The sequence below is a fragment of the Alligator mississippiensis genome, chromosome 2 (assembly GCF_030867095.1).
Source record: "Alligator mississippiensis isolate rAllMis1 chromosome 2, rAllMis1, whole genome shotgun sequence".
In the NCBI taxonomy this organism is placed as follows: Eukaryota; Metazoa; Chordata; order Crocodylia; family Alligatoridae; genus Alligator; species Alligator mississippiensis.
This window is the reverse complement of record NC_081825.1, coordinates 13,177,689-13,194,022: the sequence shown is the minus strand read 5'-3', so window position 1 is coordinate 13,194,022 and position 16,334 is coordinate 13,177,689. Positions and strand designations below refer to the sequence as shown.

Sequence of the window (16,334 nt, the reverse complement as noted above, 5' to 3'; positions counted from 1 at the left end):
CTCAGCTTTTCTGCAAAGTGACATTGAGAAAACCCAAGGATTTTGCATTTGTAACCACCGTATTTACTCAAATCCAAGATGTGGTGTCTCACCTCCCCAATTCAACATGGGGGTGGGGGAAAACCCCTCGTCCTGAATTTGAGTACCAGATGGAGAGGCAGACAGTTGCTGCAGCTCCAGTTCTGGCCCAAACCCCAGCCCCAACCCTGGCTCAAGGCTGGAGCCATGGCTGCTGTCCCCCGCCCCCCTCACTTCAACCTGCCCCTGAGTATCGGGGCATCATTTTATATTCAAAGTTGTCTTGGATTTGGGTAAATAAGGTAATCTTGGTCTATCAGCTTTAAAAATTAAACACGAGAACTAAAATGTGCATTGGAAAGAAACACCGAAGTCAAATGGCTGCTGGCTGTCCACTGCCCCCAAAAAGATGGAGACACACCATTATCCTGATCTGGCATCAGCTCTCAATACTAACTACTTTATTATTTGTTGTTTTGGGGAGGACCCCTAAGCAAAATCTAAAACGGCCAGTGTGGAATGGCTCTGTACCTGTGCAAGAATAGTGTGTTCTTACTCTTTTTCTGTGAAGAATATCCAGGGCCACTGAATTCACAGCAAAACTCCCACTGACTTGCGTAGAGTCAAGTTTTCACTTTTGTCTCTGAAAAATCTTTGCCTACATTTTTTAAAGTTATTTCTAGCACTGCAGTGTTGGAAGTGCAGTTGGATTAGAAAGGCATCAGGATTCTTCTACTCCTTCAATTTATTGGCAACCTTTTAAAAGAAATTTGAATTGGCGAATGCTTATTGGTGATGGCTCTATAGAAATGAAGAGGTCCCAGATTAGTTTACTTTGCAGTGCTCAAAACAAGTGGAGTTGTAAATGGAATAAATGGAGCTGTTCTGAACGTTTAAACAATGTCATAAATTCCTGTTTTATTTGACTCTCCTTTCTGATTACAACTGCATTTGAAACAGAAGTTATAATGCAGTCTTTCTGTACTGGTAATTCATTAAACATAATCAGGACTCATTCATTTATCTCTGTAACTAGGGGAAAGATTCACTGCTTTTTTTATATATATCTTCTATTATTGTCTCAAAACAGCTGGTGCCAGGGTTAATAAACTCCATGGAGAAATTATTATTGTACATCCAAGGAAATATTTTAGTAGTGTGATGTACTCTGTTGTGGAAACCTTTTATCCATATGTATGTGGGATTTTTTCAAATGGTTAATCACTTTCACCACTGTTTCATCTTTTTAGTTGAAAGATTCACTTTTTGTTATTACTAAACCACAAATATTATGTGAAAGTCCAAAGTTCTTAACTACATACAATTTATTTAGTTATAATATACATAAGCATAAAACTAAATATCATATACATATATTTACAGTGAACATTAACCAAGAACCAAGGTCAAACCGTAAATAATACTATTTACAACATCACAATACAACATTTCAATCGCAAAATATAAGATGCAAACATGAAAAATCTTGGGCTCCACCAATCAAAACAGCAGGATCTTAAGCCTGGGACTCAACCCAAGCTCTGAAAGGTGAGCCTGCTACATATGTATTACCTCAAATCTGTTATAATGAATACACATGTGGCTATGCATTAGAAAGTTAGATTATATGTACAACCTGGGATGCACTTGACAACATCTCCTAAGATGAAATCAAAACCACTGGTAAATATTTGGTTGGAACGACTACGAATGTGCTCTCCGAAACCCGGCCCCTGGGGAAGTTCCAGTCGATTTTGAACTGTACATACATGTCAAAATACAGTAATTTCCTGGGAGAAATGGGGTCAGCTCAGAGCTCGACTGCTCTTAGACAAGGGGTACCTCTTATTTTTCTCTATGGAAAAGGCATCAACAGGCAGGTTTTTGTAATGTGCTCGGTTTCAGTTTTATCTTTACACTTCTGAATGTTTTCAAATCAGGCGTCTTTCCTTCGTCATGTGTTTGGATATGGGCTTTCGTACCATTTTTCACGTTCAGTACTACAGAAACATTTCCCCTTCTTCACCTCCTAACCCCCATTTCACCCTTTTATCCTGCAAGTTTCTACTTTTTCACCAAATTTTTGCATTTCACTTCTTCCAGCGTTTATTTTAATTGTTTATATTTGCCAGTGTTTCAGCCCTGAGATTACTTTTTCTTGGCTGATTTTTTTTATATTCTTCTTCTTGTTGTTTTATTCTCCATTTTTACATGTTTTTATGGGAGTTGTTTTACATGTTTTGAGGGAGCATTTACACCCTTCATTATCTTTTTTTTCCCCTGGTTTTTATATTTATGCCTTTTCTTTGGATGCTGCTATCTTTCTTCTTTTCTTTATACCCTCGCCCTTCATTTAATTTCAAATGGGCTGAAATAGCACATCTCTTTGTCCTGATATTTTCAGAATTCACATGAAAAACAGAAACAGGGAAAATTGATTTAAAAAACCCCCAAACTTAAAGAAAAACAAATATCACAATAGGCCCATTATGAAACCTGTGAAATGGAGGCAAAGACAACATTTGGGATGGAATCTCCAGCACCATTGAAAGCAGCATCTGGCTGGTAAGTTTGGTGTGGGGGAAGGGGTCGAAGGAGGGAAGGGGCATGGGGGATGCATATCGAGGTTCCTGCAGTGAGGGAGGGAGTGGGCAGGGTGGGGCATGGGGCAGAGTTGTGAGCTGGGGAGCTGTGGCTTCAACCATCTCATGCTCTGATGGCTGGGGAACTGGGTCTGGGGTCAGACCCCAAAAGTACTAGTTGATGGGAACAAATCAATGTGGGGCAACTTTACCAGTGGAGTTCTCCAGGGCTCAGTGCTTGGGCTGGTACTCTTCAATAGCTTCATTAAAGATCTGGATTTGGGCGTCAGATGCAGACTGGCAAAGTTCATGGACGACGCTAAGCAACGGGGGAGGTGGTCGTGCTGGCAGACAGGCTGGGAAAATAGGTTGACCTGGACATGCTTGCAAAGTGGGTGGGCAAAAACCTGATGGCATTTCATGTAGAGAAATGCAAGGGACTTCACCATAGGAGAAATAAACTTAGCATCATACTCATGGGCTTGGTGGTGCTATGCTCACTAGCACCGTGACTGACACTTGGGTGTCTTGATTGACCATATGATGAATGTGAAGCCCCAATGCGATGCCATGGCTGGCAGAGCAAGCCAAACTCTGGCATGCATCTACCAATGCATCTCAAGCAAAAGTAGGGACATCATCCTCTCACTTTACTCGTCCTTAGTAAGGCCACAGCTGGAGTACTGCGTCCAGTTTTGGGCCTCCCTCTTTAGGAGGGATGTGGATAAGCTCGAGAGAGTCCAGAGGAGAGCCACCCATATGAGCAAAGGCCAAAAGTGCAGGCCTTACAAAGCGTGACTGAGGGACATGAAACTCTTCAGCCTGGGGGAGAGAAGGCTCAGGGGGGACTTGGTGGCTGCCTATAAGTATATAAAGGGCGGGGGGCCGGGTGCATATGGATCTGGGAGAACACTTGTTCACCAGGGCTCCCCAAAGGGTAACTAGGTCTAATGGCCACAAACTTCTAGAAGGCTGATTCAGACTTAATATAAGGAAAAACTTCTTTACAGTCCGAGCATACAAGGTGTGGAGCAGACTCTCCAGAGGTGGTGCAAGTACCTACTTTGGACTTATTCAAAAGTCATATTGATGTTTATCTTCGTAGGATCATTTGATCCCTACAGACTTCCTGCCTCTGGCACGGGGTCTGGACTCGATGATAACAAGGGGTCCCTTCCAGCCCCTAATATCTATGAAATCTATGAAATTATCTCAGGGCACAGGGGAAGGGGGTGGCTCCTGCCACTGCATGCACCCTGCGAGTGCACGGGAGGTGTGTGCCCACAGATCTGTATGCAGGGCAAGGGCAGGTTGCTGCTCTGGACTGGGGCCAGGGCTGGCACCAGGCTCTTCCTGACAGGGGGGCTGGGCTGGACTGTGCTCACGGTGGGCAGCAGTGGCACTAGGAGTGGGGCTACAGTGAATTTTGGGGTGTCTGTAGCCCCCCCCAAACCCCCCTTCCAGTGCCGTTCCTGCCTGCCCCAAGCGGCAGCCCACCCTCTCCTTCAGCACATATGGGGGGGGTCACATGCTCCCCATGCCCTCCCGGGGTGCGTGCAGCACTGGGAGCCCCCCCACTCCCCTCACCTCCAAATGAGCCACTCACAGCTCCATATAGGACTGGTGTATCGGTGTACCTCTATAATATGTCAATTATCATGTGAAGATGGAGGACCCGTTTTCAATGTTTGCTAAAGGACCGACTTATTCTAGCATCTGTAATAGCTGGGCAGTTACCTGGAAGTTACTCACAGAAGTTTTAGTAAGTACTACCTATTCCCTGAGCAATGTTATGTGTTCACTATCTAGTCACAGCCTAGTTACCAATTCAGTGCCCTCTGAACACTATCACAACTTTGTAAATGCTTGTCAGTGGATAACCCAAAGAAAAGATTATTTCCTTGCTCTTCCTAGGTAGAGTATGTGGCAGGCCAGTAGGGGGCGCTCCTGCACCAAGCCACCCACCTCACTACAGCTGACCAAAAGCCAAGCTTCAAGTGCTTCCCCTGGGGGGCCTAAATCTGGCCAACCCCCTTCCTGGAGCACACCTGCAAGCCTGGGGCAAGCGCTGCCACCACCTGGGCTCTGGTCTTTGTTAGCGCTCTGTGCTGCCTGGGGTGCACAGACCCCCTAGACCATGAGGATGCTTAACCCACCATTGGATTTTGGGGTGCTTCCTTTAGCCTGAAGCATTCACCAGCTGCCTCCTGCACTGGAGGAGGAGTGTGAAAAGCCAGCCCTAGCCAGCCTAGTAAGGTGAACTACCAAGGCTGTTCCCTTCCCTCTTCCGCACACACCGTGAGGCATTCGATAACAGATACTTTTATTGCTCAAAAAGGGACAGGGTGAAGAAGCAATACAAAACAACAGACTCTGGAAAGAAAACCCACCTTGAGCAAAACACTATAAGCTGATTACCTTTCTGTTACATGACTAGGACACTTAAATGTACAGTTCTGGCTAAATTTCAGCTGAGTTCATCCAAATACTGATTGAGCTTGCTCTGGAGGCCTCAGCTTGGTTCTGTGTTCCCAAAGATGTCTCTCTTCCGTCTAAGGTGGAGAGATCCTTTAAATAAACTTTCTGACTTCATCATCTGGATCCAACCATAAACCAAGAATGTATCCAGCCTAGGTCACATGGCTGTCCAAGTGACCAGGCAGCAGCCAGGATTTGGAGGCAGAGGTGGCTGCACAAACTCAGAGCAGGAATGCAGACCAAGAAGGTGATTTCTTCACAGAGTAGGCTGCAGTGGCATTATTTGGCCTTTGCTATTGTGCCAGTTTCTCTGTTCTCCTCTTTTTAACTATGAATGTCTATTTTCTTCCAATGTTCAAATCCCTTTAAGTAGATCTGATCAGTCTAAAATGAAATTAAATGTTGCTCTAACTGGAACACTGTCATGATCTTTTAAACCATAGTGGGTAAAGATACTCTAACATTTCCTCTGCAATGAAATGAAAACTTTTAGAAAAAGGTTTTTTTTTTTCCACAGGGTGTTTAATTTCCTAGAAAATATTCCCGAATTGGGGGAAATTAAAATCCACATAATTCATCAGGATTTCTTCAAAAATGTGAAAATGTGTGTGGAAAAAAATGGTGAAAATCAACATTGCCCAGACTGTGCACAAAGGTGGAATATGGGACTTACATCATCGGGCCACACATTTCTAGCACATAAGCTAAAGAGAAGAGTTTTAGAGGTAGTGGAGATGGTGGCGGGTTCTTCTCCTGTCAGTGGACTAGCTACCCAATTGACAGAACATGACCTGATTTCACACAGTTAACCAGAGTGATACATTGGGAACTCAACAATAAGGGTGAGCTCAGCAAGAAAGAAAACAAAACAAAAAAACCCAACATTATCCATAAAATTGCCAAACCAGATTTTTGCTCTGGCCCTGATCTGAAGCAATGAGACGGGACAAGACATCCTTACCAAATGTTTCTTCCTCCATCTCATTCTGGTTGAACATCTACCTGCCCTGACAGATGTGGCCTGCCCTGCAGCTAGAATTCAAGTGACTTACATGAAGAACCTGTATAACAAAGAAAAAGCAGGATAGTGAAGACCGCAAGCCTATCTTGTACCTTTATACAGGTTCCAAGGTACACTACTAGTGTGGAAGAAATCAAACTTCGTGTTGTGGTTGTATCAGAATTGACAGAGCTGTCTTGGTTTATTTAAAGCTACACAAGTGATCACAAAGAGGGTTCTCAAAGGAACTCTGACCTCTACAAGTTTACAAGCGTATTTATCCTTTAGACAGCGAGAAAAGATGTAGGGTTCAGATAAAGCAACCTTGAAAGAAACAGGAAGAAGTTGATCATTCATTTGTCACACATAAGCAGTTTACTTTTTCAGCAAACACATTGTTTTGGGAACAGTTTTGGCTTTTTTTGGTTTCTGGAAAGGAGGAGGTTAACATCTGCACACAGATAAAACAAGGCATGAAGGTTTTTCCTTATCTTAGAATAATTTAAAACACATAGCATCAGCATCAGCATCTTTTTCTCTTCTCTTTCTCTCTCTTCTTTGTCAAGTAAGAGGCCTGGTTAAACTAATTTCCACCCTAGGTACTTGGTAAACATGTTGGAGGAGTTCACAGTCTGTACAGATCAGCAGCAGAACCAGGATGGGGTACAGGGCTTACGGTCACCTTCTACCATTAGCTTCTCTTGTTCACTCGCACTCAGACGTATTGGATACGTGATGCCTGTGGGGTCATTTCATAACTGGACAGATCAGATTTTTTCAAAGCAATGGTGGATGAAAGGGCCTGAAACATGGAGTGAACAATGGGGTCAGCTGGTAAAGACTGAGACTCTGTTGGTGTACCTTTCTATGAAGCAAGGGCAAATCAATGTCTCTTGGCTACTTGGTGACAGCTCTGGGTTTTTGCTGTGAATTGGTATTAGAGCTGTGCTATTCTTTTCATGCACATGCCCGTGGCCCAGGCAGCTTGAAGAGCAGCTCCCACAGGTAAGCAGGCCGTAGTGGGGTTGGGGATTGAGCCCCTGTAGAGAGGGAGGGAGGGAGGGAACAGGGCATGGCTGGGAATGATGCCCAGCTGGGCAGTAACTGGGACTTGTGGCTTAGGGCCACAATGCATAGCTGCAGGACCCCCACGGGGAGCAGGATGGGGCTGTGGGCAGCTCATCTGGGGGGCAGGGCCAGCTCCCCAGGGCTGCTTACACTCCCCAGATGGCCAGGGGGACATGTGCACCCCTGAAATATGTGCACGGGGTGGAGCTGTGTGTGGGGATGGGGGCAGGCACAGGCTGCGTCCTTGGGCTCCCACCCTGCTGCCTTATACCAGGGCCTCCACAGCCCAGGTGCCGTGACCCAGCATGACAGGGAACACCAGGACTGTGCAAAGCATCTGCTTGTTGCTGAAAGCTCTGTGCTGCCCTGGCAACATGCTCCCTGTGTGCAGGGCAGCTCTGATCAGAGAAACCCTGCGCCACTGCCCTCACTTGAGCTGCGTAAGCAGGCAGCGCGTCTCCAGGGCAGCATGGAGCTTGCAGCTCAAACAGCTTCTCTGCACACCCCACTGTTTCCTGCCATGCCCGCTTTGCTGAGGAGGCCCGCAGGGGACGGTAGCAGGGCAGGAGTCCAAGCCTGCAGCCTGTGCCCATCCCCATCCCCACCCCCAAACCACACACAGGTCTGGGGGACGTGGGTCCCCCCTGCCCCTGAGGATTGTGCACAGTGTTGGGGAGCCAGTGCCACCCCCTTACCTGAGCATGCAGCCTGCTCCAGACTCAGGTCTGGGGGGCATAGGTCCCCCTGATCCCTGGGGAGTGCACATACTTATAGAAACCCTTCTTTTTAACCTTCATGTCCCTTGCAAGCTACAACTCATCTTGTGTTCTGCCCTTATTGATTTCATCCCTGCATACGTGAGGAATACTCTTATACTCCTCCCGAGTTGTTTGTCCAAGTTTCCACATCTTATAAATTACCTTTTTGTGTTTAGCTGACTGAAAAGTTTCCTGATTAGCCAAACTGGTCTTCTGCCACCCTTGCTAGTCTTCCTGCACATCCAGATGATTCATGCCTGTGCCCTCAGTAAGGCTACTTTAAAGTACAGGAAACTCTCCTGAACTCCTATCTCTCTCAGACTCAGCTCCCAGGGGATCCTGCCCATCAAGAGAAGGCTGAGAGGTGATCTTGTAGCTACCTACAAATTCATCCAGGGGTGAGGATAGCAAGGGATCGGAGATGCTCTGTTTACCTAGGCACCCTTTGGAGTAACTAGAAATAAGGGCCACAGACTGACACAAGCCAGATTCTGGTTAGACATCAGCAAGAACTTCCTTACAGTGAGAGTTGCCAGAATCAGGAATGGGCTACCAAGGGAGGTGGTGCTCTCCCCTACCTTGGGGGTCTTTAAGAGGAGACTGGATAAGCACCTGGTTGGGGTCACCTGACCCCAGTGCTCCTTCCTGCCTGGGGCCCTTCCCACCCTAATATCTGCTGAGGGCCCTTCCTACCCTAATATCCATCTATGACTCTATCAGTTTCCTGAATGAGTTGAAGCTTGCTTTTCTCAAGACCAGGGTTAGTACTCTGCTGCTCTCCTTCCTTCCTTTAATCAGGATCCCAAATTCAATCCTCTTGCAGTTATTACTGTCCAAGTTGCCATCCACTATTACATCCCCCACCAACAATTTGTGAGCAGCAGGTCAAGAAGACCACGCTCACATATAACTGTTCCAGAAGGAGACCAACTCCCAACTTATCCCTCTAGTATCCTAGTGGTTGGGGCACTTAACCAGGGATCAGGAGACTGAGCTTCCATGACCCACTTACCCAGAGGGCAATTTGTGAGCAGCAGGTCAAGAAGACCATGGCCCCTAGTTGGCCTCTCAGTCAGTTGCACCAGGAAGTTGTCCCTAGCACTCTCCAAAAACTTCCTGGATTGCCTGTGCACTGCCATATTGCTCTCCCAGAAGACATCAGGTTGATTGAAATCCCCCATATTCCCCCAGATTTCTACTTGCTGTCAGAGGTCACATACTTCCATCTTCCACCTTTCTGGGAGCCCATGTCCTGTCCCTTCTCTAGCACTGCCTTTGGCAGTCCGTCCTCCACAGTCCTAGATGTCTCCTTCAGCACTGAATCAATGAAGTCTTCATGGTGAAGGATGCTTCAGAGCCTTGCCACCTCCTCCTGTAACTCTCTCGTCTGCTCCCTCTGGGGAACCACCAGGAGGAACCACTCACGTCACAGACACTACTGCCCCTGACTGTCGCTGGAAGGAACCTGGCAGCTGCAGTTTCTATAGTGCCAAACAGGACCTGGGTAGAAGCCTTGATAGTAAGCAGCCATGCCTGGACAGAGGAATTATGGATTTGTATAGGATAGTTTGGATAGGGGTGATCATGCTTCAGTCAGGGGGTTGGACTAAATGACCTCTGGAGGTCTCTTCCAGCCCTGCTTCTCTACGATTCTGTGCTTACCTTCTTCTGGGCGCCCCACATTCAAGTGGTGAGAGTCCCCACCAGGCTATGTTTACCCTTTCAAGAGATATGGGGTGGAGGTGGGGTGGGCAGTTATCCAGGATGGCTAGGAAAGCACAGAGACATTCAGTCACACAAGAAGCCCATGACAGAAGTGTGCTTGGCAATACCTGGCCTGATTCTTGGTGGCAGGTTAAAGTGCTTTGCTGGGAAGCGGGAAAGAGAGGATCAAATGTCCTCTGGGTAAGTGGGTTATGGAAGCTCGGTCTCCTGATCCCTGGTTAAGTGCCCCAACCACTCGGATACTAGAGCGATAACTTGGGAGTTGGTCTCCTTCCGGAACAGATACATGTACACACAGGGGATACTATTCTGTCACAACTAAAAACAGAATCTAAAATCCACATAAACACCACAGATTGCAGTCAGGCAGCTACACCAGTGCCACATAGAGACATAAATGTGAAACAGGGTATGGCCCAAGATCTGCACCAATGGAAAGCTGCTTTGATACCCAGCCACAGCTTTTTGCATCTGTTTTGTTCAGCACAAGGCCCATCATAACATCTTCCAAATTCCTTCTTACCCAGGGGTGTGAAGCTCAAATGAGGAGGCAACTGAACCCACTGCTTGTCTTCCCATCCCCACTACCAATTAGTGCCCCTAACAATGAGCTGAACCCAGAATTATACTGGCAGGTGTGGGGAGGGGAAATTATCCCCTCTGAGTGCTGGCCATTGATGACACAGTGGAGTGGCTCTGACAACCACAGCAGGAAGCCTTTCAGGCCAGATGAAGAAATCAGTTGTCTGGTCCAAAAGAAGTCCCATGGGCTGAATGACCCAGGCCCAAAGGATAACAGTCCCTGAGAGAAGCAAAGGGGTGCTCAGAAACCCCCTTGGCTCAGAAAGGGCATTCAGGAATGCCTAAGGACTAAAAGGAGGGCGTACACCCAGTGGAAAGGAGGAACTATCACCAAGGAGGAGCACTCCTCCTCAGCCCGTGAGTGGAAGAGGGCTGTTAGGAAGGCCAGGGCAGAGATGGAGCTCAGGCTAGCGTCCAGCATTAAGGACAACAAAAAGTCCTTTTTCAAGTACATTGGGAGCAAGAAGAGGGCACCAGGCAATGTAGGGCCCCTGCGAGACACAAACGGTAATCTTGTGGCTACAGCAGACAAGAAAGCTGATATTTTTAACAGTTTCTTTGCCTCTGTTTTCTTGAACAGGGACTGGGATATCCCACCTACCAGGGGTAGAGACAATCTTGGAGACAGCTCTACCAGGCCTTCAGTCAGCGCAGATGTACTTAGGGATCTTCTGGAAGGGCTAGACATTTTTAAATCTGCAGGTCCAGATGCCCTCCACCCAAGGGTGTTGAGGGAGCTGGCAGGGGTCATAGCAGAGCCTTTGGCCTGGCTGTATGAGCATTCGTGGTCATCTAGCCAGGTGCCAGGGGATTGGAAACTGGCTAATGTAGTCCCAATTTTCAAGAAGGGGAGGAAGGAGGATCCAAGTAACTATAGGCCTGTAAGCCTCACCTCGGTGCTTGGGAGGATCTTGGAGAGGAACATCAAGGAGCACATCTGTGGGGGGCCTGCAGGGGAGATCATGCTCAGGAGCAATCGGCATGGGTTCACCAAAGGCAGGTCCTGCCAGACCAACCTGATTGCCTTTTATGACCAAGTAACTAAATCCTTGGATAATGGTGTCGCTGTGGACGTAGTCTTTCTAGACTTTAAGAAGGCCTTTGACACTGTCTCTCACCCCACCCTCAACAGTAAATTAAGTGACTGTGGCATTGATGACTGCACAGTTGGATGGGTAAAAAAATGGCTGATGGGGCGCACCCAGAGAGTAGTGGTGGATAGTTTGTACCCAATCTGGTGAGATGTGAGCAGTGGGGTACCCCGGGGCTTGGTCCTCAGGCCCGCACTGTTTAACATCTTCATCAGCATCGACAGACTACAAAAGTGGGCAGACAAGAATTGGATGGGGTTCAATGTAGACAAATGCAGGGTGCTGCTCCTTGGGAGAAGGAACCCACAGCATACATACAGGCTGGGGAGTTCCCTTCTTGAAAGCACAGAGGCGGAAAGGGATCTTGGAGTCATTATTGACTCCAAGATGAACACGAGCCACCAATGCCAGACTGCAGCCAGCAAAGCCAGCCATACCTTGTCATGCATCCAAATGTGCATCTCAAGCCAGTCCGGAGAGGTGATCCTCCCACTCTGTGCGACTTTGGTCAGGCCGCAGTTGGAGTACTGTGTCCAATACTGGGCACCGCACTTCAAAAGGGATGTGGCCAGCCTGGAGAGGATTTATAGGAGGGCCACCTGCTTGGTGAGAGGGCAGCAGGACAGGCACTATGAGGAGAGACTGAGGGACCTGAACCTGTTTACTCTCAGCAAGAGGAGGCTGAGGGGGGACCTGGTGGATGCCTGCAAACTCATCAGGGGAGATCAACAGCAAATAGGTAGAGCCCTTTTCTCCCCAGCACCACCTGGGAAGACAAGGAACAATGGTAATAAGCTGATGGAAAATAGGTTTAGCTTAGAGATCAGAGGCAATATTTTACAGTTAGGGTGGCCAAAATCTGGAACCAACTTCCCAGGGAAGTTCCCTCGCCCCTACCTTGGGCAAATTCAAGAGGAGGTTGGATGATCATAGTTTCATAGTTTGTAGGGTTGGATGGGACCTTGACAGATAATCAAGTCCAACCCCTGCCATGGAAGGAAAGAGGACTGGGGTCAAATGACCCCAGCAAAGTATTCATCCAGCCTCCTCTTAAAGACCCCCAGGGTAGGAGCCAGCACCACTTCTTTTGGAAGTTGGTTCCAGATCCTAGCCGTCCTGACTGTGAAGTAGCGCCTCCCGATGTCTAGTCTAAATCTACCCTCTGCCAGCTTGTGACCATTATTTCTAGTCTCTCCTGGTAGTATTCAGGGGAACAGGGACTCCCCCAATGCCTGCTGGTCCCCCCCTGACTAGTTTGTAACAAGCCACTAGATCCCCTCTCGGCCTTCTCTTGTGGAGGCTGAACAGGTTCAGGTCCCTTAGCCTCTACTCGTAGGGCCTGCCCAGCTGCCCCTGATCATGCGAGGGGCCCTCCTCTGGACCCTCTCAGTGCTGTCCACATCCCTCCTGAACTGCGGCGCCCAGAACTGGAAGCAGTACTCCAACTGCGGCCTCACGACTGCCACGTAGAGGGGGAGGATCACCTCCTTGGACCTGCTTGAGATGCATCTGTAGATGCATGACAAGATATGATTGGCCTTCCTGACCGTGTCCCTACACTGTCATCCCATGTTCATTTTGCCATCAATAATGATTCCTAGATCCTTTTCTGCCTCTGCACTGACGAGAAGGGAGTTCCCCAGCATGTAGGTGTGCTGCTGGTTCTTCCTCCCCAGGTGCAGCACCTTGCACTTGTCAGTGTTGAAACCCATCCTGTTCTCATCTGCTCACCCCTGTAACCTGTCTAGATCCAATTGCAGCCTATTCCTTCCTTTGAGCATGCCCACATCCCCCCACATCTTAGTGTCATCAGCAAATTTGAATAGAGTGCTTTTCACCCCCTCATCCAAGTTACTGATGAAGATGTTGAACAGCGTGGGTCCGAGGACTGAGCCCTGGGGGACCCCACTGCCCACATCCCTCCAGGTCGAAAATGACCCATCCACCACCATTCTCTGGGTGCGGCCCTTCAGCCAGTTAGCAACCCATTTGACTGTGTAGGTGTCGACACCACAGTCCCCTAGTTTTTTAATGAGAATGGGGTGAGAGACAGTGTCAAAGTCCTTCCTGAAGTCCAGAAAGAGTACGTCCACTGCTACCCCTGCGTCTAAGGATTTTGTGACCTGGTCATAGAAGGCCACCAGGTTGGTCTGACAGGACCTGCCTCTGATGACCCCGTGTTGATTGCCCCTAAGCATAACCTCCCCTGCTGCCCCTCGCGGACATGTGCCAGGATAATTCTCTCAAAAAGCTTACCCAGGATTGAGGTAAGCTATATACCTATAGTTCCCTGGGTCATCCTTCCTCCCTTTTTTGAAAATGGGAACCACATTGGCCCTTTTCCAGTCCTCCAGCACCACACCAGAGCACCACGAGTGCTTGTACAGCCGTGCCAGGGGTCCCGCATTGACCTCTGCTAATTCCCTCAGCACCTGGGGTGGAGATCGTCAGGACCAGCTGATTTAAACATGGCCAGTCCCTCCAGAAGTTCCCTGACTAGATCCTCACTGACCCTGGGCCTGGGTGCGCCTCCCCCGGGGCCTGACGGGATCCCAGCGGACTGGGTGATCTGGTCCCTGTTGAGGAAAATGGAGGCAAAGAAATCGTTAAATAGTTGCCTTGTCATCTGGTGTGACAACCAGATTTCCTAGCGTATCTTGCAGAGGCCCCATGTCACCGGGTACCTTCTTTTTGCCCCCTATGTATTTAAAAAAGACTTCTTGTCCTTAATCCAGGTAGCTAGTCCCAGCTCCATCTCTGCCATTGCCTTCCTGACTGCCCCCCTGTGAGATGCCCTCAAACCCTGCCCTGGTGCAGGATCGAGATCGTGTGAGCCAGCGTCTCCACAGACTCTGAGATCAGCTCTTCAGTCTCCCCACAGGCTCCCTAAAACACGCTCCACCTGGCTCCACTCCTGGAGGAGGTTTGTCTCTTCAGCACCTGGAAAGGAAACAACAGGGAATGCAGAAAAGCAAGAAGCCTTTCTGTGGACAGCATGGGACCCAGGAGACCCCCTTTGCAACTGCACTTTAACCTCCTGCCATCCCGACATGGATCCATTAGCTGGTAGATTTAAACCGGTTTTCCATCCACCTCGTAATCATCTTCCCCACATTTCTCCTGTGCGTTTCTTGGACATTATCAAAAACCTTTCTAAAGTCCACATAAATTTTATCCACTGCATGGCCATCATCTACACAGCTAGTCATTTTATTTATGGAGGTCAAATCTGTTTGGTGTGATTTGTTCTTAGCACCACCATGCTGGCTGCTCGTGATCAGCCTTTCCTCCCCCTGCCGCTTGCAAATGGACTCCTTGATAATTTGCTTGGTAACTCCCCAGTATGAAGGTCAGGACGACTGGTCCATAACTGCCTGGGTCCTCGTATTGGCCTTTATTAAAAAGTGGGAATCGTTGGTCCTTTTCCAGCCCTGGGAATGCTAAATGCCATGAGTGCCCTCAAGACTGCCAGATAATGACCACCTAGACAACGGGACAAGACACAGTGGTACCCCATGGGCTGTGGGCACTTTCCCAGGAAGCGAGAGGCCCAGGCTCTACGTTCCCTTCACTTACAGGGATTTTCAGCCTGCATCACGTACACCCCAGAAAGTGCCTTAAGCACCAGTCTGTGGGGCGGACACAGCCCAGAACAGGCTCCAGCCCTCCCCTTGCAGCTGGGATCCTGGGCTGGCAACAGGGAAATATATGTCAGAGCAGGAAGAGGCAAGAAACCCAAGAGCGTGAGGCTGAGAGGTGGATGCTTCCCTGTTGGGTGGGTGGGTGGGGGTGGGAGGTTTTGACTTTTCAAGTTAGTAAGAACAAACAAGGAGATCGGCTGATCGCACCAGGCACCAGGGGGAAATCGCATGTTCGTATTGACAAGGAGAAGAACTTCACAAGGACAAGGCAGACGGTGGAGACCCACATCAGGAGTCCCTGGCTGTGAGATAATGGGGAAGGGCTGTGACAGAGCGAAGGAAGTGCTGGGTGCAGGGTATGAACGTGAGCAGCATTTGGCTGTGCTGCTGTGTGTCAGCCGAGTCACTGGGCTGTGGCTGGGCAGGAAGCAGCTGGTGCTGGGAACAGCAGGACCTGAACCGAGCAGGGAGAGTTTTGTATTGGGTTGTAGCACTGTGAGAGGGGTACTATCATGCTGCTGGCAGTAATAATCTCCAGCATCACCAGCTTCAACCCGGCTGATGGTGAAAGTGAAGTCAGTGCCAGACCCACTGCCACTGAACCGGTCGGGGATCCCCGAGGGGCGGGTATTTGTGCTGTAGAGAGGGAGCTTAGGAGCCTGCCCTGGTTTCTGCTGGTACAAGGCCATGTAGCTGCTAACACTGGAGCTGGTTTTGCACTTGATGGTGACTGTGTCTCCTGAGGACACTGCCAGGGACTCTGGAGTCTGAGTCACAACAATGTCCCCGCTGTCGCCTGCAATGAGAGAAACAAGTAACATGGAGCAAACAATTCACATAAAATAATGAAAATTAAACTATGATTAAGAAACAGAAGTGGTGCTCTATTTTTGTTTGAATGTTTCTCCTCCTATGTTCTTTCATAAAACTTAAATGTGTTTTGGCTCCCCAAAACTCTTAAAAGAAACAAGCACACTTATGTATGGATAAAAAAACCCTCCAACATCCTATATAATTCTAGAAGAGTCATTGAATTTTGAAAAATTAAAATTATTGTGCAAACATCTCTGCCCTGCTGCTGCCCTTACCCTGCGCCCAGAGCACGAGGAGCCAGAGGAGCTGAGTCTGCCACAGCATCTTGCTGCTTCTGCACCGACTGACACGGAGTGGAGAGACACCAAGCGTTAAACGGGCCCCTTTATAGCTGCTCCCCAGAGCAGGGCGCAGTCCCTGGGCGGTCGTATGCAAACCTGCAGCTCTATGTCAATGTGCTTTCCCTGGGGCCCAAGGCAGAGACTGCAGGGCAGGGGCTACACACAGCCCTGATCGACGGTGCATCACCATTTCCTGGCAGAGACAGAAGCACTCACAGACCAGAGGTCCCTGTGGCT

At 48.6% G+C, this 16,334-nt stretch overlaps 1 gene segment (V, D, J or C); it reads right to left on the bottom strand.

The window, feature by feature from the left end:
• Positions 1 to 14,168: 14,168 nt before the first annotated feature.
• LOC106737971 (immunoglobulin kappa variable 3-20-like) lies at positions 14,169 to 16,080 on the bottom strand. The segment is given in 3 exon segments: positions 14,169 to 14,242; positions 15,404 to 15,739; positions 16,032 to 16,080. Coding segments are annotated over 3 exon segments (459 nt in total).
• Positions 16,081 to 16,334: the final 254 nt, after the last annotated feature.